Below are 21,376 nucleotides of genomic sequence, written 5' to 3' on the forward strand. Positions count from 1 at the left end.
AATGATGACTTCCACCAGTTTTGGAAAAATTTTAGTCAGTAGCTCTTCAAAGTTTGCTTCTGTTCCATATATCTCTCTTTTCCTTGTGAGACTCCAATTAAGTGTGTGTTATATATTTTCTGAGTGTCCTCTATGTGTCTTAACCTCTCTTATATATTTTTCATCCTTTTTTTATCCATACTTTTTTCTGAGTATATTCTTAACTTATCTTCCAGTTCACTGTTTCTCTGTAGTCACTATTTATCTCTTCATCTCTGCCTAATCCCCCCAAAAAACCTTCTGCTGAGGTGTTAATTTTAGCTATGGTATTTATCAGTTCTCAAATTTGTAGTTGGGTCTTCTTCATATTGCAATGTCACTTTCTATAGTATGCAGTTCCTTGCTGAAAGTTCTCAGTTTGACTTTTATTTCCATGAGTTGAGTAATCACAGTTGTATAGCAAGTGTGCCAGGTAACTTTAGTATCTGGCATATTAGTGGATTTGTTTCTATTGTCTCTTACTCATATTACATCTCATTTTTGTTATATTGTCCCCTCAAGTACATGACTATCTTTGATAGTGTGTTGGTGATACACACAAGATACAGGGAAATACTAGGTAGAAGAGGGCAGTTCCCCAGCAAAGGCCCCACTCTCAAGCCTGGAAACCCGCGGCCCTAAATGGGAACAGGCATTCCTGTTTCCACACCCAAATTTTGCCTTTTGGCCTGCCACACCCCCTTATCCTGTACTCATATAAACCCCTAAACCCAGGCTTCAAAAGTAGACAAGCAGATGAGCAGATAAATAGAAGAGCAGGAGCAGAAGAGCAGTACAGCAGAGAAAGAGAGAAGAGAAGGAGCATCTGAACATTGAGAGGAGTTCAGCCAGGGTCAGTCAAAGAAGAAATCGGCCATGGGACAGTGAACTCCAGGGGGAGGATCATCTTCCCTTTCCACCCCCTTTCCAGCTCCCCATCCATCCCACTGGGAGCCGTCTCCATCATCCAGTAAAACCCCTGCATTCACCATCCTTCAAGCCCATGTGTGACCTGATTCTTCCTGGACACCAAACAAGAAGATGGGTACCAAGAGGACACTGAGCTGGTTAAAACTTAAGCCATCTGAGGATGGCAGAGCCAAAAGAGCACTGTAGCATGCCCACTAGGGCTTTGGGAGTTGTAGGCACCCACCCCTAGATGCTACCATGGGGCCCGGAGTCCAGAAGCACTCTCCCCAGCTCCTGCAACCCCTGTCTGCATGCTTCCCTGCCCATAAGGGGTTTGAACATGCAGCACTTGAACAGATGAGACACACCCCCGTTGAATGTCCTGTAATGGAGGTCAGGGAACTCTCTTATTTAATCGGCTATTATACATGAAAAATTATAGGTACAAATGATGTCTAGAATGTTAATATCTCTCTTTGAAGAAGATTTTAAATTGCTTTTGCTGGATGTCCAGTGCCTAGATGCACGAGAAATACAAGATTCACTCTCATTATTCCATGGCTTCAGATTTTGGGGATTCACTCAGGTAACTCAAACATTGAATGCAGTCTCAGTGAAGGCTGTTTTCCTTTCATTTTACCTAAGATACGAATGGCTTACCAAGACTGCCACTCTAACAAAGCTCTGGACTCAAACTTTGGTCCTCTTTGTCCTGAGAGGCTCTCAGAAGAGCTGCTAAACCTTTGTGGATCAGTAAAGGCCCTGCAGGCAAAAATGGTCCCAAAGACTGGACTCACACCTCTCTCAGATATTCACTCAGAAACTTCACACTACCTCATGAGCCATTGGCTACTTTTAGAAAGATGTTTGTAAATGTCAACCAAAATTTCGAAATGGTCTTTGTCAGGAGAGTAGCTGGATGTTCTACACGTTCAGTCTGCATGATGCTTAGCTAACTTAGACTCTGAAGACTCATTTGGATGGTTAATATACAGTGATAAATAAACTTAACTTGCATTAATAACCTAATCTTGTAAAATAATATTGAAATCATACCATTAAAATGGACTACTTGGAAAAATGTAAAACAACCTTTGAGTTTTTTTGAGTTAAATTTGAAAGAAGCTAGCCAGTTGGAACTTGTGTAGGAAACTATCAGGACGCTAACATTGAAAGATCCAGTAACCAAGAGAATCTGGTTTGTATTTGAATGAAATGTTGATATACACAAATGAAAGATGAAAAACTTTTTGTTAGAAAATCAGGTAGCCCGGAACAAGACAAGGGTGCCCTCTCTAACCACTCCTATTCAACATAGTATTGGAAGTTCAGGTCAGAGCAATCAGGCAAGAGAAAGAAACAAAGCATATTCAAATAGAGAGGAAGTCAAATTGTCTCTGTTGCAGATGACATGATTGTATATTTAGAAAACCCCATTGTCTCAGCCCAAAATCTTCTTAAGCTGAGACAGAGGCAACTTCAGCAAAGTCTCAGGACACAAAATCAATGTGCAAAAATCACAAGCATTCCTATACACCAGTAATAGCCAAACAGAAAGCCAAATCATGAGTGAACTCCCATTCACAATTGCTACAAAGAGAATAAAATACCTAGGAATACAGCTTACAAGCGATGTGAAGGATCTCTTCAAGGAGAATTATAAACCACTGCTCAAGGAAATAAGAGAGGACACAAACAAATGGAAAAACATTCCACGCTCATGGATAGGAATAATTAATATCATGAAAATGGCCATAATGTCCAAAGTAATTTACAGATTCAATGCTATACCCATCAAGCTACCATTGACTTTCTTCACAGAATTAGAAAAAAAACTCTAAATTTCATGTGGAACCAAAAAAGAGCCTGTATAGCCAAGACAATCCTAAGCAAAAAGAACAAAGCTGGAGACATAACATTACCTGACTTCAAACTATACTACAAGCCTACAGTAACCAAAACAGCATGGTACTGGTACCAAAAGAGATATACAGACCAATGGAACAGAAGAAAGGTCTCAGAAATAACGCCACACATCTACAACCATCTGATCTTTAACAAACCTGACAAAAACAAGCAACGAGGAAAGGATTCCCTATTTAATAAATGGTGTTGGGAAAACTGGCTAGCCATATGCAGAAAACTGAAATTGGACCCCTTCCTTACGCCTTATACAAAAATTAACTCAAGATGGATTAAAGACTTAAATGTAAGACCTAAAATCATAAAAACCCTAGAAGAAAACCTAGGCAATACCATTCAGGACATAGGCATGGGCAAAGACTTCATGACTTAAACACCAAGAGCAATGGCAACAAAAGCCAAAATTAACAAATGGGATCTAATTAAACTAAAGAGCTTCTTCATAGCAAAAGAAACTATCACCAGAGTGAACAGGCAATCTACAGAATAGGAGAAAATTTTTGCAATCTATCCGGCTGACAAAGGGCTAATATCCAGAATCTACAAGAAACTTAAACAAATTTACAAGAAAAAAATAAACAACCTCATCAAAAAGTGGGCAAAGGATATGAACAGACACTTAAAAGAAGACATTTATGCAGCCAACAAACATATGAAAAAAAAAGTTCACCATCATTGGTCCTTAGAGAAATGCAAATCAAAACCACAATGAAATACCATCTCACGCCAGTTAGAATGGCAATCATTAAAAAGTCAGGAAACAACAGATGCTGGCAAGGATATGGAGAAATAGGAACGTTTTTACTCTGTTGGTGGGAGTGTAAATTAGTTCAACCATTGTGGAAGACAATGTGGCGATTCCTCAAGGATCTAGAACCAGAAATACCATTTGACTCAGCAATCCCATTACTGGGTATATACCCAAAGGATTATAAATCATTCTACTATAAAGACAGATGCACACGTATGTTTACTGCAGCACTATTCACAATGGCAAAGACTTGGAACCAACCCAAATGTCCATCAATGATAGACTGGATAAAGAAAATGTGGCACCTATACACCATGGAATACTTTGTAGCCATAAAAAAGGATGAGTTCATGTACTTTGAAGGGACATGGATGAAGCTGGAAACCATCATTCTCAGCAAACTAACACAGGAACAAAAAACCAAACACCACATATTCTCACTCGTAAGTGGGAGTTGAACAATGAGAACACATGGACACAGGGAGGGGAACATCACACACCGGTGCCTGTCGAGGGGTGGGGGGCTAAGGGAGGGATAGCATTAGGAGAAATACCTTATGTAGATGACGGGTTGATGAGTGCAGCAAACCACCATGGCACGTGTATACCTATGTAACAAAACTGCAGCTTCTACACATGTATCCCAGAACTTAAAGTATAATAATAATAATAATAATAATAATAATAATAATAATAAAAGAAAATTAGGTAGCCAAAAAATTTAAAAACAGAAAGAAAAAAGAAACCTTCAAAATAAAACTTCATTCACTCTTATATGAAGCGTAAAGCATTAGTTTCAGGTAGGAATGCATTAAAAGTGTTGGTAGTAGTGATGGGACAGAAGGCAGGAAAATGCTTGGTAGAAGAGGTTGAGGTCCCTGGTGAGTGCCCCACCCTCAAGCCTGGATCTGCCACTCAAAGTGAGAACCATCCCTGTTTTCCCACCCAAATGTTGCCTTTTGGCCTGCCCTGCGCCCATCTGGTGCCCATAAGAACTCCAAGCCCCAGACTCAGCAGACACACACACACACACACACACAGAAGAGAGAAGTGTCTGAACGTCAAGAGGAGAAGAAGGAGCTGGACATCGGAGACTATGGTCAGAGAGGAGTTCAGCCAAGGAAGGCCAGACTCCTGCAACCCACTTCCTCCAACCTCTTTCAAGCTTGCCTTCCTGCTGAGAGCCACTTCTACCTCTTAATAAAGTTATCCACATTCACCACCCTTCAATTTGTTTGTGTGACCTGATTCTTCCTGGACACTGGACAAGAACTCGGGTACCAAGAGGTCAGGGTGTAAAAGGCTGTCACCCTGACCCTCCACTGAGCTGGTTAACACTTAGCTGTCCATGGATGGCAAATGCTAAAAGAGCACTGATTGCAACACATGCCCTTTGGGGCTCTTGGCGTCGCAGACACCCTCTCCGAGATGGCAGAGCTAAAAGAGCGTTGTAACAAGCTTGGACGCTGCCGTGGGCCGTGCACAGAGCCTGCTCCCACCAGAGAGGAGGGACCAGCCAGTTCTAGGGTTCGTTCACCCCGGTTCCTGCATTCGTCTATTCGTGTGCTCCCTCCTGAATTCAGCTAGGCAGCAAAGCAAATAAGCCACCCCCTTCGCAAGTCCTGTAAAGCAGTCAAGGAAACTCTCACATCTCAGTAGCAGAAACTCTTTTTGTCATCTGACCAATTCATAGCCATATTCCTTCTCCTCCACTCCCATCTCCCAACCTGTTCTATCAGAACATGGATTTGTTCAAGTAGCAAATCAAGATATCCTTGTCTCAAGAGAAGCAGAATCCTGTGAAAATCCCAGATGCTTAATAATAATAATTGATCTAAAACATTTATGATAAATCTATTCCATGATACTTTCTGGATCTCTTTTGTAGTCAGTTCTGGCTAACGATATATCAGGGGCTTTTTTGGAAAATTTGCTTTCCTTATTAAAAGAAACACAAACAAAACAGAAATAGTTAACACTATTGCTTCTTCCTTTTTTCAGAGGTAGACTCAGGTAGGACATTCAGATAAAAACCACTGCAGCCATTTTTTGACCATGAAGTAACAACAAAATGAAAAGCCAACAGGCTAATAATGGTAGCGCAGAAACTGACTTGCTAAAAAACCTAGAGATTATCTACTTCCTGATTTGTTTTTAGGTAAAAAATAAATGTCCTTATATTTTAAGTTGCTAATAGTTTGGTTTCCTATGATTCAACATTAAAAACACCCATAAGTAATACATTCACTAAATACGCTTATATGGCAGTGTTTTGACCCAGGTTTGACTGGAGACAATGCTTGAAATTTATGTCACTTACCATAATACAAGAGTCTTGTGGTTCAAGATCAAAGTCAGTGAAGTTCAAGAGAACACGATGATTTTTGTCAACCCGAATGACCCAAGAACAGTCTGTGTTGCTCCTATAAGGACTGGGGTAATTTGGAGAATGAATCTCTCCACTGGGAGCCTGGAAAATCCCACCACAACCTGGAAGTGGGGAACACAATTATTTCATGAGAGGAATCATGGATGCTCTAAAATAATCCATTACCTGGTTGTATAGATCAATACATTACTTTGCTTCACTATCAGTTAGTCGATGCTAAAAACACTGAAGAATTTGATATCCACATTAAGCCATTTATCCCAACAGAATAAGAAGGGATGACATGGATGATACTAAGAAAATACTTCAAACACTTTAAATACAGATGCCAAAATTTATTTTTAAAAATAATTAAAAGGAAACGCAAATGAAATCACGTTTTCACAAAGCCATGGAACGCTGCTTCTTCACTGTCCTCTAAAAATATAGCATACTGGAAGAATAACATGTTTCCTTCCAAGAATTGTGATAATCTAGTAATGCATGCATTTAAAAATAATTTAATATCTACCCTTTAAAAATTTAATATTCAGATATAGTACAGTTACTTAGGTTTTTAAAAATTCCTTTGATGTTATCAAATACCTGTTAGTTCAATGTCTTCTCTATGACCCACCATTTCTTGGATTTATGATAATATAAACCAATAATAGAAAACTTTGGCACTATTTTCTAATAATGGAGAATCATTTAGGGGTAATCTAAACACTAAATGTGTGTGTGTGTGTGTGTTTATTTAAATTCCTACACAATTAACTTTAGGGGAGAGCTGTTATATAGATACCTTGGTTATGATAGAGTTGACGAAGTATGGCCATAAGGTAGTCTGGGATCACATATGTGCTTTGACGTTTTCTAGCTGTGGAACTTTGGGCAAGCCACTAACCTTTCTAAGCTTCAGTGTCCACACTGGTAAGATGAGGATATGAAGCGGACTTCCCTCACAGGGTGGTTGTAAGGACTAGAGATAATCCCCATAAAATAGTTAGAAAAGTGCCTAGTACACAGTAAGCATTCTGCAAATGTGGCTATATCTAGTAGTTGCATATGCTAACATCTGTTACACTATTTTGTGCCATAGATTTTTGTTATAGTTTAAAAATATACAACAGGCAATTTATTTAGACTACCTAAAATCTTGGGCAGAAAGTCACCATAGAACACACAGTAATTCCTTGGGATTCACAAATTTAATGTTTGCAAGTTTGATATTTGCCAAGAATCTAAAGGTCTGTACTATGGCATGAGGTATGGAGGCTGGTTAAGAGGTATGAGCCCTTGGAGAGTGGGTCTGGCCTATCACCCTAGTTCTGCTCTCACCATGGACTTACACACTTACATTCTTGCTTTCACATATGTGGTGACCCTTAGGAAGTTAAACTTTATCACGTATTTTAGGGAAGGGTATATGTCAGGTCTCAGTAGGCTGCCCTTTGGGATGTCACTAAGTTATCAGAGTGTAGCCTTCATACGTTTTCCCAAGCATTTCATGAAATTTAACGAGGGCTCGGCTTAAGTACTTTAGGAAACCTCCTTTTCTCACTCACCTCCAGTGACTGCTTGCCATGACGCATTGAAGCCTCTCCCATTTATAGACAAGTCGGTCTTGAATCGAATTGCTAGCTCATTTCCAGTGCTGGAGACCTGCATGGGGTTCTCAGGTGATCTCTGGGTACACAGTTGGGCTATTCTGGGAGAGTGGAAATCGGGGCCTCCATAGATCTAACATGGGATGTAGGAAAAAAGACTTCAAAAAATATTTTAAGCAATTACAGGCCCTTGCCCTGGCTCATTTTGACCCCCGGCTCCTTGGGTTCTATGATTATTAGAGATTGAAATCTCAGCCTCCCTGGGTGGGGATGCACTATAAACTTGAGCTGAGTTTTCAAAGGCACTCCCTGTGCCTTAGGAACACACAAGTTCAATCACCCATAAAATGCCTTCTTGTTTCATCAGCCAGAATTGCAGAGGAGGACGGAGTAGATTATTCCAGAATCTTGCCTATCTCCTCTTTTTGTCTTTTGCATGTCTTCGTGGGCTTTCCTGCTTTCTCTAGCAGAAACATTACAGATCATACAATATTAAGTCGATTTTCTGAATTTTAGGGGGACCTTTAAAAAAAGAAATGTCTGATTTTCTAACTCTGGCACATATGATTAGTCTGAGCATAAAGCCATTTTGTTATGAAAGTTGAGTTCACTGAAGGCTACCAATATCCCAGTTATATTTTTAGGAATTTCCACCTACCCTGCAAACTGAATGTTTTCTAAGACCACACATTGAATATAACACGTATGCTTCTTTAGGAGGAGTGGAAATACCAGCTCTCTGGGTGTGTTTTGGAGCCTAAGGAAGGGGATGCTATGCACCCTCCCTGTGCCTGCTCCCAGCACGCCCATGCCCAGGAACCTGACTAAGTGCATCCCACTTTTCGGCTCAGGGATTGCCCTAGAGTCTGCCTTAGTCTCCAGATGGCTCCTTCTGATATAGACAGCAGACAGGGAAACACTGGGTAGAAGAGGGAGGTTCCCTGGCAAAGGCCCCATCCCCAAGCCTGGAAACCCACGGCCCTAAATGCGAACAGGCATTCTTGTTTTCACACCCAGATGTTGCCTTTTGGCCTGCCACGTCCCCATCTCCTGTACCCATATAAACCTCCAACTCCAGGCTCCACGAGCAGATGGGCAGATGAATAGAAGAGCAGAGGAGGAGAAGAACAACATGGCAGAGAAGGAGAGAGAAGGAGCATCTGAACATTGAGAGGAGTTTGGCTGGGGATGGTCAGACAGTTGATCATCCACAGCACAGCCAAACTCTATGGGGAAGATCATCTTCACACTCCATCCCCTTTCCAGTTCCCCATCCATTCCAATGACAGCTACCTCCATCACTCAATAAAATCCCCACATTCACCATCCTTCAAGTCCGTGTGTGACCTGATTCTTCCTGGATGCCAGACAAGAAGTCGGGTACCAAGAGTCACTGAGCTGGTTAACACTTGAGCCCTCTGTGGATGGCAGAGCTAAAAGAATACTGTAGCCTGCCCATGGGGGCTTTGAGAGTCACAGGCACCCACCACTAGACCCTACTGTGGGTAGCATCTTGCCTGGGTTCCTGCACCTGCCAATCTGCATGCTCCCCCTCCCATAAGGGGTTTGAGGGCACCACAGCCGAACAGATGTGCCACACCCCTGTCACAGGTCCTGCAACAGGGTGGTCAGGGAACTCTTTTGTTTCACTTCTAGATCTATCACACATGACTTCAGACCACGTAGGCTCCTCCAAATCTGCCAAACTGTCTGTCTGACTGGAATCCAATACCCCAGTGACATAGTCCTCTGGAAAGAGTCTCCTTGGGCTCACGGAGGGCATCTTGCAGGCAAGGATAGCCTAGGCCAGGCCTCCAGGAGGCCTCACAGACAGGTTTCTCAGTCTCCTCTGGGTCCTGTTTATCTCCTATGTGTATGTGTGGGGCTGGGGAGGGTGGCGAAGGGAGGATGGGAATCAAATAGAAGATGCTGACTCCTCATCTTCAGGTCTTTTCAAACTTCGATTTGTAAAAGAAAGACCATCTTTGGGAGACAGTTTTCAAAGAGTTGGTATCTGAGACCTTCATAACTGCAACTGCAGCCATCCATGTACAGGCACTCAGGACCAGAGCCAGGAAGGCGGCTCTCAGGGGGATCTGGGCACAGCGTCCTCCCACCCTCCCTCTGTGCCTTTCCCCCACCTCGGGACACTCTGCCCCCATTCCTCAGCACCCCCGGCCCTTGCCCACCCTCAGGACCCACTGCTGACTGATAGGAAAATCACTCAAGTGTTCTCTGGGGAGAGGGAGTGAGAACAAGAAGCCTACTTTGGGGAGGAGTGTGTGATTTGAATCTATAATGATTTCTTTGTCTGATTAACTCCCCCCAGCCATCCGGTAAAGGCCAAAATGAATGAAACTGCTGTTCCACAGAGGGCTGAGCACAAGGACAGTAATTGCAAAGGAATGAAGCATACCAACTGCTTCAGGCTTATTTTTATTAGGAGGAGCTGATGTTTGTGCACTCCCCCTAAGTCCCATCAAAAGCAGGGCTTTAGGAAGAGCCCTGTGTGGCCCCTGACACGTACACATATGCAAATGGCAGAAGCAAGCTTGCATGGTGTGTAGAGCCAGCTTTCTTTCCCATTTTCAAGATCTCCCTACCCCCTTGCCTAGGGCACAGTCCCCACAGCATGAAACTGACAGCATGTGCTCCCAATCACCCAAGCCCAATCAACAGCACATATTTGGAAAGACCACTGAACTCAAGTGTTAAGTTCTAACAAAGAAAACTCGCACGTCGGCAAAATATTCTTTGTTTTCTCGGCTCAAACATCCCCTTGAGATCACAAACATAATGGGTATGAGTTGGCTGGACCCAGAAGCCTCTAGAAGAATAAACACTGCCACTTTGGACATTATTTGCTTCCCTTCTCGCAAGGCTGAGCTCACAAAAGCCTATCGCAGAGAGGCCAGACTGAGGTAACTGTCCACACCAAGCAATTGTCCTGGTTTACTGCTTCAAGGAGTGGATTTCCTTTTCTGCCTAATGCCAGTTCAGAATCTCTCTAAAGACTTTCTCAGAGATTAAAGTAAAATCAGGCAGAGTGTTTCCATGACCGAAACAATGGTCCTTCTGGCTTCCACAAATAAAACCGATAGTACATGACTCTTCAAAAGAAGAAAAAGATGGAAAGAATTTCAGGGCGTGGTTCATTCAACTACAGCATATGACTAAACTTTGGGGGAAAAAGAAGTGGTCTGATGATCAGAGATTTAAAAATGTGTTTTAGCAAATGCTCAGGATGGAGGACATTTCAAAGCCTATGGTTTTAATCTGTTTTGAACATTTCTTTCTGCTCTGTTAGCTCCATTTATTGTTACAATCAAGTCAGCATTCCGGGGTTATGAGTAACCAAACAGCTGCTGCTTTTTGCAATGGGCCACTTTCCGGACTCTGATTTTTCAGGGGAAAAATGGCTTCTGAATAAATTTTGTGAAACCCAGGTAAGCCCAATACTTAGTGACTGTAAGGCCCCACTTGACTACACTCACATGCAGGCTGAGAAAGTCAGCAAAGTTTTTAGATCACATGCCCATCATGGGTAACAAACTTTTAAACCCACTACTAACATGTTATCAGCAGCTAGGGAGGGGTGAAAAAAACCATTCCACCACCATTAGCCCAATTTTATTACAGCGCTTTCCAAATGAACATTTGCAGAAAAGCAAAACAAGGCTTTTGAACAAAATGTCAGAGGGTTGCTCATTTTAGCTTTCAGAAAAAAACTTTCCCCAAATATTTAAGAGCCTCAGAACAGTCCCCCAAACCCTGCTTTTGGTGGAACATGGGAGGCCACTGCAATGTCAGCTTGTCATAATAAAAATAAGCCCCAAGCAGACTGTGCGTCTTCTCACAGCCATTTCTGTCAGGCATAGGGCTCTCCTTGAAAGCTGCTTCTGCCTGGAGTCCCTGATTTCGTCCCTCAGGCCCCAGGCCTGCTTGTAGGGAAGAGCCCCTGTCTCTACTTTCTCCCGTAATGGGTATGACACAACCCGAAACACAATTGGCCCATTTATAATTTGCCAAGTGGGCAACAATCACACGCACTTTGGAGTATGAAAATAAAGGGTTTGGAACATTGCACATAGCTGTGGAAGATCCACCTCCAGCCCTTTGTAAGTGATAAGGGGTCTTATGCAACCAAGCAATATCCTTGCAGGCGAGCGAGGCCATCTGAACATTCTGCACGTGGATGCTAGTCCTATTTTGTGCTGTGAGTGTGAGTTTCAGGAGGCACCTTGTTTCTCCTCTGAGATGGAGTCATGACTTGGCAACAGTCCTTCCATGAAGACTTTCCAGTTCTATCTGATTTCATTTACAATTACAATAGTAAATTGTCTGTAGAGCTACAGTAAATGAAATCAGAGATAGAAATGGTAAGTCTTTTAGAGCTACTAAAAGTAATTCCTTGTGACTCTCACTGAGAAGGATGACTTTACTAAATTACTAAAAGTGATGAATTACTAAAAGTAATTCCTAGTGACTCTCACTGAGGGGATAATTCCATTTCTTTTCAAGGTAAGAACTTGTTTTATAATTAAAGGTTTTGTTAAAGCTTCCTGTAACGTCCATACTATTCATATCGACCCCTTGCACCCTGCACCCATCTATGGTCTCAGGATTTGCTGGAGTGTTGAGCAGTGACTGGCTTCAGTTATTAGCTCTTCCACTCCCCTTCCATGTGGTCATGGAAAAGCCCATTAATCTTTTTGAGCGTTAGTTTTGACCACTGTAAAATGGGAATAAAATTCCCCTTTTACCTCATGGAACGATTTAATGTTTAAATGAGAACATGGAGGTAAAAATTCCTCTGTACAGTGCCCTAAATGTGCATTATTATGGTGTGACAATCAGAGACTTTGATGCTTTCATTCATTCCACAAACATCTATTGAGTGTTTACTCTTTGCCAGGTACTCTGTGGAGCTGGGAATATAGCAGTAAAACAAAGCAAACAAACATCTAGCCTCATGGAATTTAGGTTCTACTGGATATAGAATCCTTGTCATGCTGTGCTACAGCAGTCCCTAGAGCTGAGGTGACAGGATTTTTGTGTGTATTTGGAAGATATTAAAGTTTGCAGACAGGTCAAAGTTCAAAGTATACATAATAAATGTATTACATACATGTAACTATATATAACATATTACATAATTATGTAGTGTATTATATACTTACATTAAAATATATAATATAATAATCTATTATAATAAATATTAATTATTGTAATTGTTAATTATTATAATTTATAATGTAAGTATATAATATACTATATAATATATTACATATATCTGGGACATATCTATATATGTTATAAAATTATATAAGAATATTACATAAATAATGTAACTATATAGTATGTTATATAATTATAATGAATTATATTTATATAATTTTATAAACTATAACAAAATATTTTAAAGCTATATATTTAAAAAATATATATATATACACACACACATATTCTAATGACTAAATTCCTGCAATTAAACATTGATTATAATAAACTTTTGGGCTCAAGATTCTCAAAGACTGTTTTAATGATCCAAGACACACCCTTCGCAGAAGCGCTGGGAAAATTTTCATCTTCAAATGCCTCATGCTACCTAGGTGGCCATTTTTTTACAAAAGCGCTCTGCGGCAGATGGCCCTGGCGGCCCCTTGAAGAGCAGCGGCAGCCCTGGTAGGCCGTCCCTGTGCTTGTTGGCAGTGCCCAGTCTCTATGCTCCGCCACACGAATGCTGTTTCTGGGGGAGCTTTCTCAGACTGCAAGTGTGAGGTGTTAGCCATCCCAAGTGCAGTCCTTACCAATGGGAACCAGAGTTGGCGGACCAGTGCCTCCACTGTGGTCCTTCAGAAGGTCCCAGCGGACGGAGCCCAAGTTGCCCCCAGGGGCTCCCTCTGCTGGTTCCCCCTCCTCCTTTCCTTCACTCACTCGTCCTGGGCTCCTGCTTCCTGGCATCACCTCCTAACTCAGCTGCTGCAAGGCCCTCAGGCATTGCTTCAGGAAAACCCAAACCACATATTAATCCCATGTCTACCAAATGATCACCGAAGGGCTGATGCTCATTAAAATGTCTAAGAATAGAACACTGCTGACTACTGGAAAGAATTCGGAATCTTGGCAGAGTGATTTCCTGTTCTACCCCAAACTTTGGAATGTGCTGAAAAAACCGTCTCACTTCCTACCTCCAAGACATCAAAGTTGCACCTTGAATGATACTCCACATCGAAGTCATGGATGGTGAGCTGAATGCTATTCCCGGGGGCCGTCCTAATGTACCAGATACACTCCTTGTTTGGTGGATACCTGTTGGGGTACCCGGGGCTGCTGAAGGAGCCTGTGGCCCCAGATAGCTCTCCACCACAACCTGTTAAAACAGCAAGGCTCAGTCAGTTCAAAGTGGGCAACAGCCCGTGGAAAATAATTCCAAATTCAACTCACCGAAAGGCCATCAAAAATATACAATGCCTATTTTAGGAGAAAACTGTTAAGTTACAATAAAGTTATAATTACACAGTTATAAAACAATGAGAAAAAAAAATCATGGCTACAACTTATTAAGTTTATCCCTTCAAAAAAAAAAACACTGGATTATATATAATTTAGTACAATAGTGCTCGATCCTTTTTCATACCATATCAAACCTTTGTACTTTAAAAAAAAAGTCATTCTAATTTTAGATTTTCTTTATTATAATGAGGTAAGAATTACATAACATAGTCGGAAGTACAATGGACCTTGTGAGCCGTGGTCATGAACTTCAGGTCCCTGGGCCTTCAGTGTCCTTGTAGCTAATACATTATTCCGCAGTCCCGTGCAGATCTAAGAACTAGAATTTTAAGGGCTAAAAATCCTTAGGTTTGTACCAAAGACTGTAGGAAATAAACAAGTAAATTATATAGTTCCTAACTCAGCAAATTTATATTAAAAAAATACAATGGATATAGAAAAATCCAACCAAGGAAAAAGACAACAGCATGTGTTTCAGAATCTTGATATGTCATGCCTTAGAAAGCCATTCAGGCAGACCATGACAACAAATAATCAAATGCTGTAGCCTGCGGCACACAGTAGAATAATGCCACCTTTCATTGAGTGCTCATATGGGCTTTCCATGTGTTTTCTGTTTCAGTACTCATAAGGACCACATGAGGTAGGTACTGTTAGGATCCCATTCTTAAATGAGCAAATCAGTGCAAACAGAGGTGGTGTGGATTTTCCAAGGTTAATTGATGCTAGGACACTAACTGAGGTGATCTGGTTGTATCTTAATACTTCATTACTATACCGCACAGGCTCTCAAATCGTTTGCAGGAATTCAGACAGAGATTTCAGTATGGAGAGGAAGAGAAAACTTTGCAGAAGAGGTAAAATTTGAGGAAGGCTTATGAGAGACACAATTAGAAAAGAAATTATCTTGTCTTCCAACAGCAATTTTTGGTGATTAACAAAACATTTTTTGCTCTTAACATTTCTGGGCCTCTTTTTCTGTTTTTTTTTTTTTTAAATATTCTTTATTGGTTGGTAAATTCTTCCAATTACCTTCTCTTATTCTTCATCAAGGCTTTTTATGTGCGATCATTAAAAAGTCAGGAAACAACAGGTGCTGGAGAGGATGTGGAGAAATAGGAACACTTTTACACTGTTGGTGGGACTGTAAACTAGTTCAACCATTGTGGAAGTCAGTGTGGCGATTCCTCAGGGATCTAGAACTAAAAATACCATTTGACCCAGCCATCCCATTACTGGGTATATACCCAAAGGACTATAAATCATGCTGCTATAAAGACACATGCACACGTATGTTTATTCCGGCACTATTCACAATAGCAAAGACTTGGAACCAACCCAAATGTCCATCAATGATAGACTGGATTAAGAAAATGTGGCACATATACACCATGGAATACTATGCAGCCATAAAAAATGATGAGTTCATATCCTTTTTAGGGACATGGATGAAGCTGGAAACCATCATTCTGAGCAAACTGTCACAAGGACAGAAAACCAAACACCACATGTTCTCACTCATAGGTGGGAATTCAACAATGAGAACACTTGGACACAGGGTGGGGAACATCACACACCAAGGTCTGTCATGGGGTGGGGGAAGGGGGGAGGGATAGCATTAGGAGGAATACCTAATGTAAATGACGAGTTAATGGGTGCAGCACACCAACATGGCACATGCATACATATGTGACAAACCTGCACGTTATGCACATGTACCCTAGAACTTAAAGTATAATAATAAAAAATAAAATAAAAGTAACAGCGCCTCCTCACTCCATTATGAGTAAACGTGCATTTTTCACATGAATAACATTAAACTACCATGGCTTCTAAAGTAAGACACCAAGTCTGAGATCTTGTCTACTGTCCACTCTATGCAAATTCCTCCTGTACAGTGAGTTAGAAGAAAAGCTTTTAAAAGTTAAGGAGTTAAAAAAAAAAATCTCCGTGCAGAATTCCCCACTGCACTGAGAAGCACTGAGAATTCTAAGAATCTTGATTCGGCAGAGAAATCTGACTCTAGCTCAAAGCACTACTACCTTCTTGACTTCTCAGTCTTCTTTCACTTGAAAACCTCTGCGTTTTCAGACTTTAAATGTATTGCACAGAGCAATATCTTTCCTGTGTCCTAAAAAGTTCCCGCTTTTATTTCTAAAGCCTACGAAAAAGCTGTTTAAAATTAGAGGTGCTGACATTGTTTAGAGACTATGATGAATCTTAAAAAACACAGGTACTGTAAAAGATGAGAAAATATTTGTCCGACTACAACAACACATGGCAAATATTCCTGAAGCCAAAATCATCACAGATTGTCCGTATCTCCTGTACCAATGCCCAACTCCAGGGAGCACCGCTCACAGGACATTCTATGACATGATGCTTCCGGAGTGGTACAACACAGTGCCTCATGTAACTCGTGTTAAGATGTACCACCTTTTACTAAAATACATTACAGGTAAGCAAAGCCTGTTACTGAAATTTTTTTCTCAACTTGCATTTTCAGCTCAGATGGTTCTTTCTATCAGTGGTATCAAATAAATTATCCAATGGAAAAAATCTAGAGGAAAATAACTTTATGGCCACATGATATAAAAGATAAGAAGGAAATGAAAGTTTAGATAACTCATTTCTGCATTTTTATTTAGCATTCGTTCATCAGCCAATCTGATTCAATTTTTTTATCTTAGTTGATTCACATAAAACTCTGTGTAACATTTTTCCATTGTCTTTTCCAATTGTTCTACGTTTCCTTGTGAATTCCTTCGCAAATAACAGGATACTAATACCCTTAAATTGTCGCTGTAAACTGGAATGGTAATACAGATTCGTGGCATTCAGTAATGCTTTAAAAAAATTACAGTATAGTTACATGGACCCACAATGTCTTTTTTCCTAGTATTTAAAGCAAATAATCCACAAGGTTTTCTTTAATAAAAAGAGCAAAATTTTACTTTTAAGTATATCTTGTTAATAGCACATATATGTATGCTTCTTAAAGAAAAATTTCTTTTTCTTTTCTTTTTTTTTTTTTAGTAGAGATGGGGTTTCATCACCATGTTGGCCAGGCTTGTCTCGAACTCCTGACCTTAGGTGATCCACCCGCCTTGGCCTCCCAAAGTGCTGGTATTACAGGTGTGAGCCACCATGCCCAGCTGAGAAATTTCAATTTTATAAGTGATACTCTGTCAGGAAAAATATTGTATGATCATGAGAAAGAGGGAAAGAAACAGTTAGGGCTTGAAATCTCTGAAGTTTTCTTTTTCTCCTTCATGCTCTCACTACCTCTGAGGATTAACATATCAAAAGGAAACATTTGAATTAAAAGTTCACAGCAAATGCAAAATAGGATAGATTAATTTAGTGGTACTTTCTGGTCAAAATTATACAGTACTAGGAGGGTGCAGCACACCAACATGGCACACGCATACATATGTAACAAACCTGCACGTTGTAATTCTGGTAATTACGGTAGAAACTTAACTGTCTTCGTATTTCTAAAATTTGAAAGAGGTAAAATAGCTTCCCAATTCCATTTATTTATTCCTTCATTCACTCATAAGTGTTTACTGAGCATCTGCCCATAATACAAGCAGTGCTATAGAAGCCAAGCGTATTTAATATCTCTTGAAAAAAAGAAAGACATTTATAGACATAAAAAGTGTTATTGCCCACATGTCTTCTTGCAAGTTATTAAACCCTTTTTCCTTTTCCTTCAGTTTACTAAGAGTAATTTCAATAAGTTTTTATTTGAAGAAAACAATGTGAATACTATTCTATCCTTTACATGTTAATCACTGGTAAGTTACAAATAAGAATAAATAACTCATCCTCCCATTACCAGTCATATTTGCGACTCTAGATGCATGACAAAGGGATAACAAACAGGGAAGGGAAAAAGAGATGGAGAATACACAAGTCTGGAGAGGAAAGAAGTTAGATAAACCAATACCCATCAGGAAATAACACAGGCAGGGATGTTTACACCACCAACATCCTTGTCGTCATCCGGTTACCTGTCTGGTTGAATGAACAATAAATTGTAAAAGAAATAGAGAAGTTTTTAACACTGGTCATTCATAATCTAAAATAGATGACAATGATTTAGAAAAGCCTTTCAAAAGAAGATAAAAGAAGATAATTTAAAAGATGAAAATACCAGCCAGGTGTGGTAGTTCACACCTGTAATCCCAACACTTTGGGAGACCAAGGTGGGCAGATCACCTGAGGTCAGGAGTTCGAGACCAGCCTGTCCCAACGTGGTGAAACCCTGTCTCTACTAAAAATGCAAAAATTAGCTGGGCGTGGTGGTATGTGCCTGTAATCTCAATTATTCAGGAGACTGAGGCAGGAGAATTGCTTGAACCCAGGAACCCAGGAGGTGGAAGTCGCGTTGAGCCAAGATCACACCACTGCTCTCCAGCCTGGGCAACAGAGCAAGACCCCGTCTCAAAAATGAAAAAGATGAAAATACCAACCAAGAAGGGAACAGTGACATGAGGAATAAAGAGTTTTGAGAGAAATAGACACACTGGCTCTTTGTCACTTTGGTAAGAGAAAGTTTTCATGGAGTAGACACGATTTTAGAACTGCTTAATTGGCATGTTAGATTGCAAAACTTTTGGAAACATTATCGTGTAACAAAGGAAGCACGGGCTGTAGTTCAGACAAATGGGTTCCTAAACTGGCTGTGATAGTTCCTAGGTAAGTAATCTAACCTTTCTTTCATCTATAGCTGTATGAATACTTACTTCATAGGGTTGTTACATAGAATGAATGAAACAATCCAAAGTTTTTAGCTAAATGTTGTGCATATCATAATCCTTTCATACATGCTGTGTATTCTATCTTTACATTTTTTTTTTTACTCTTTTCTTTTGAAACAGGATCTTGCTATATTGCCCAGGCTGGTCTTGAACTCCTAGGCTCAAGTGATCCACCTTTCCCTCCCAAAGTGCTGGGATTACAGGTATGAGCCACCACACCTGGCCGTGTTTTGTATCCTCACAAGACTTTATCCCCAGATTTGAGACAAAGACTTGGAGCTAGAAGAGGAATTACTGGTGAAAAAGCTCTCATGAATAGCGAGAGAAGAGGTAAGAAATTGGTTTTTCATTAAGGTGCACAAAAATGTTTTAAAAGACAATCCATATTTTTATGGTAGTTCAGTTCTCAAGTGCTTTTATTTTATTTGAATTATTTTTATTTGAAATGCATTATTTTATTTGAAATTAATCATGACAACGGGAGGCAGGTAACAATGATGTCAGGCCCATTGTAGAGGTGAGCAAAGTGAGGTTCAAGAAAGCTGTGGAACATGCTCATATCACTTAGTGAATGGCAGATGTGGGTACAAAACCCTATTGTGACACCAACCCTCCCCGATCCTGACCTCCACTTCTGTGTTCTCTCCCCCATGCCTTGCCGAGAATTTCAGCTCAAAGGCACGGAACTAACAATGTTGAATGCTGCCCTCATTACTGTCCTGTCCCTCCACTGAAGACAATCACCATAGCAACCTGGAAAACGTAAACAAAGCAAAAACCTTTTAATTGACTTTGAGGCAAAATCTAACAGAATACATCATTAGACATCAGCTGAACTGGAATAAAATAATGCCCTGAAGAGAAGCCTAAGTTTTTCAGTTTTAAAGAGTTAATCTTTATAAAAGTTTTAGAACTGGTGACTGATCATCTGTTTGCCTTGATTTTCCTCCAAACTCTCACTCATCAGCTGAAAGGAAGTGCTTGCTTTATCTGCAGGAAGCACATTGATCTGCTGAACTCATAACAACCAAGAGTTACAAGCTGTTGCTAAACCTGCTTACTTGTGTAGATAACTTAAAATATGTTCATAAAAGAACTTCACTAATATTGTTTTGGTTTTTATCCAAAACAAGCCATGAGTTATAAAATTCCAGTACTGAAACATTCAATAATAATCTCCTATGTAGGTACTATCTTTAAGTTCATATCTGTGTGTTTTTAATAAAAGCTTTAATAAAAGCAAACCAGTAATGAAACAGCTAAATGGAATCCAAGGCACAAAATTTAAAAAGTAAATGCTGAATTGCCCGGCGACTGCTCAAATGCAGTCAGCGCTTTGCTGGCTGGCATTTTCCTGAAACCATATGCCATAAACTGATGGCATCAGGAGGAATAACATCTTGAAATAGACATGGCTAAAGCCCAAAGAGGATGGCAGAAAAGGAAGAGAGAAGTGATTCAACACCGACACCCTCCCACCCTTATCCCTTCATTCCTAAAGGAAATGCCTGGGAAATCAATAGTTGCTGTTAAAACGAAGCCAAAAGCCAAGGCACAGTGAAAGAGAATTAAATTTTAAAAGTAATTAGTGAGGATGTTCACGTGCTTCATTAAAATGCTCAATTTATATTTTAATAGCTTTTTTTCTATAACTTAACAATAAAAACTCTTTCTGCTCTATAAGACCTTGAGATGTGCCTCACTGGCAAGGCCAGTTTGCCTTCCTTGTGTAAAAAGGCGGCTTGTGGGCTGGGCGCAGTGGCTCATGCCTGTAATCCCAGCACTTAGGGAGGCAAAGGCAGGCCGATCACAAGGTCTGGAGACCGAGACCATCCTGGCAAACATGGTGAAACCCTGTCTCTATTAAAAATATAAAAAATTAGCTGGGCGTGGTGGCAGGCACCTGTAGTCCCAGCTACTCAGGAGGCTGAGGCAGGAGAATCACTTGAACCCAAGAAGTGGAGGTTGCAGTGAGCTGAGATCACACCACTGCACTCCAGCCTGGCGACAGAGTGAGACTCCATCTCAAAAAAAAAAAAAAAAAAGGCAGCTTGTGGAGGAAGGGAGGACACAGAAGAGAAACTGCCAGCAAGGACTCTTTTGGTAAGGCAGGTGTGATGTGAATTGGTAACTAAGAGCTCAGAATCTGGGGAAGGCCCAACCCAAGGCAAAGTGAACTATTTCCTGGAGTGAGTATACAGGCCTCACTTCCGATACATCTATGAAACATAAAAAAACGTAATTACAAGGATTTTGAACAGAAACTTTCAGGTCAGGGAGGGTGGGGAAGTGGACAGGAATATGTGCTCCTTAAAATGGCCAAAGTTGTCCAAAGGTGACTGGCATGTAATGAGAACCACAAAAAGTCAGTAATTCCTGGTTTGATGTTACCAGTTAATTCCCCAACATTTCACAGGTATGTGGCCAAGTGATAGGCATCTGTCCTACTAGGGTCACTAGTCCTCTCTGAACACAAGGCCAAGGGTGGAGCTCCTCAAATTCATAAGGACATGAA

The 21,376-nt window shown here is 40.6% G+C and overlaps 1 protein-coding gene across 1 annotated transcript in view; it reads right to left on the reverse strand.

The window, feature by feature from the left end:
* Positions 1–21,376, reverse strand: part of CUBN (cubilin) — a 314,944-nt gene that overhangs the window by 151,680 nt on the left and 141,888 nt on the right. The window contains exons 30-32 of the mRNA XM_003831178.7: positions 13,771–13,952; positions 7,538–7,712; positions 5,922–6,091 (exon numbers count right to left, since the gene is read on the reverse strand). Coding sequence (XP_003831226.3) covers positions 5,922–6,091; positions 7,538–7,712; positions 13,771–13,952 — 527 coding nt within the window. The remainder of the gene's footprint in view (positions 1–5,921; positions 6,092–7,537; positions 7,713–13,770; positions 13,953–21,376) is intronic.

Source organism: Pan paniscus, chromosome 8 (assembly GCF_029289425.2).
Source record: "Pan paniscus chromosome 8, NHGRI_mPanPan1-v2.0_pri, whole genome shotgun sequence".
Lineage (NCBI taxonomy): Eukaryota > Metazoa > Chordata > Mammalia > Primates > Hominidae > Pan > Pan paniscus.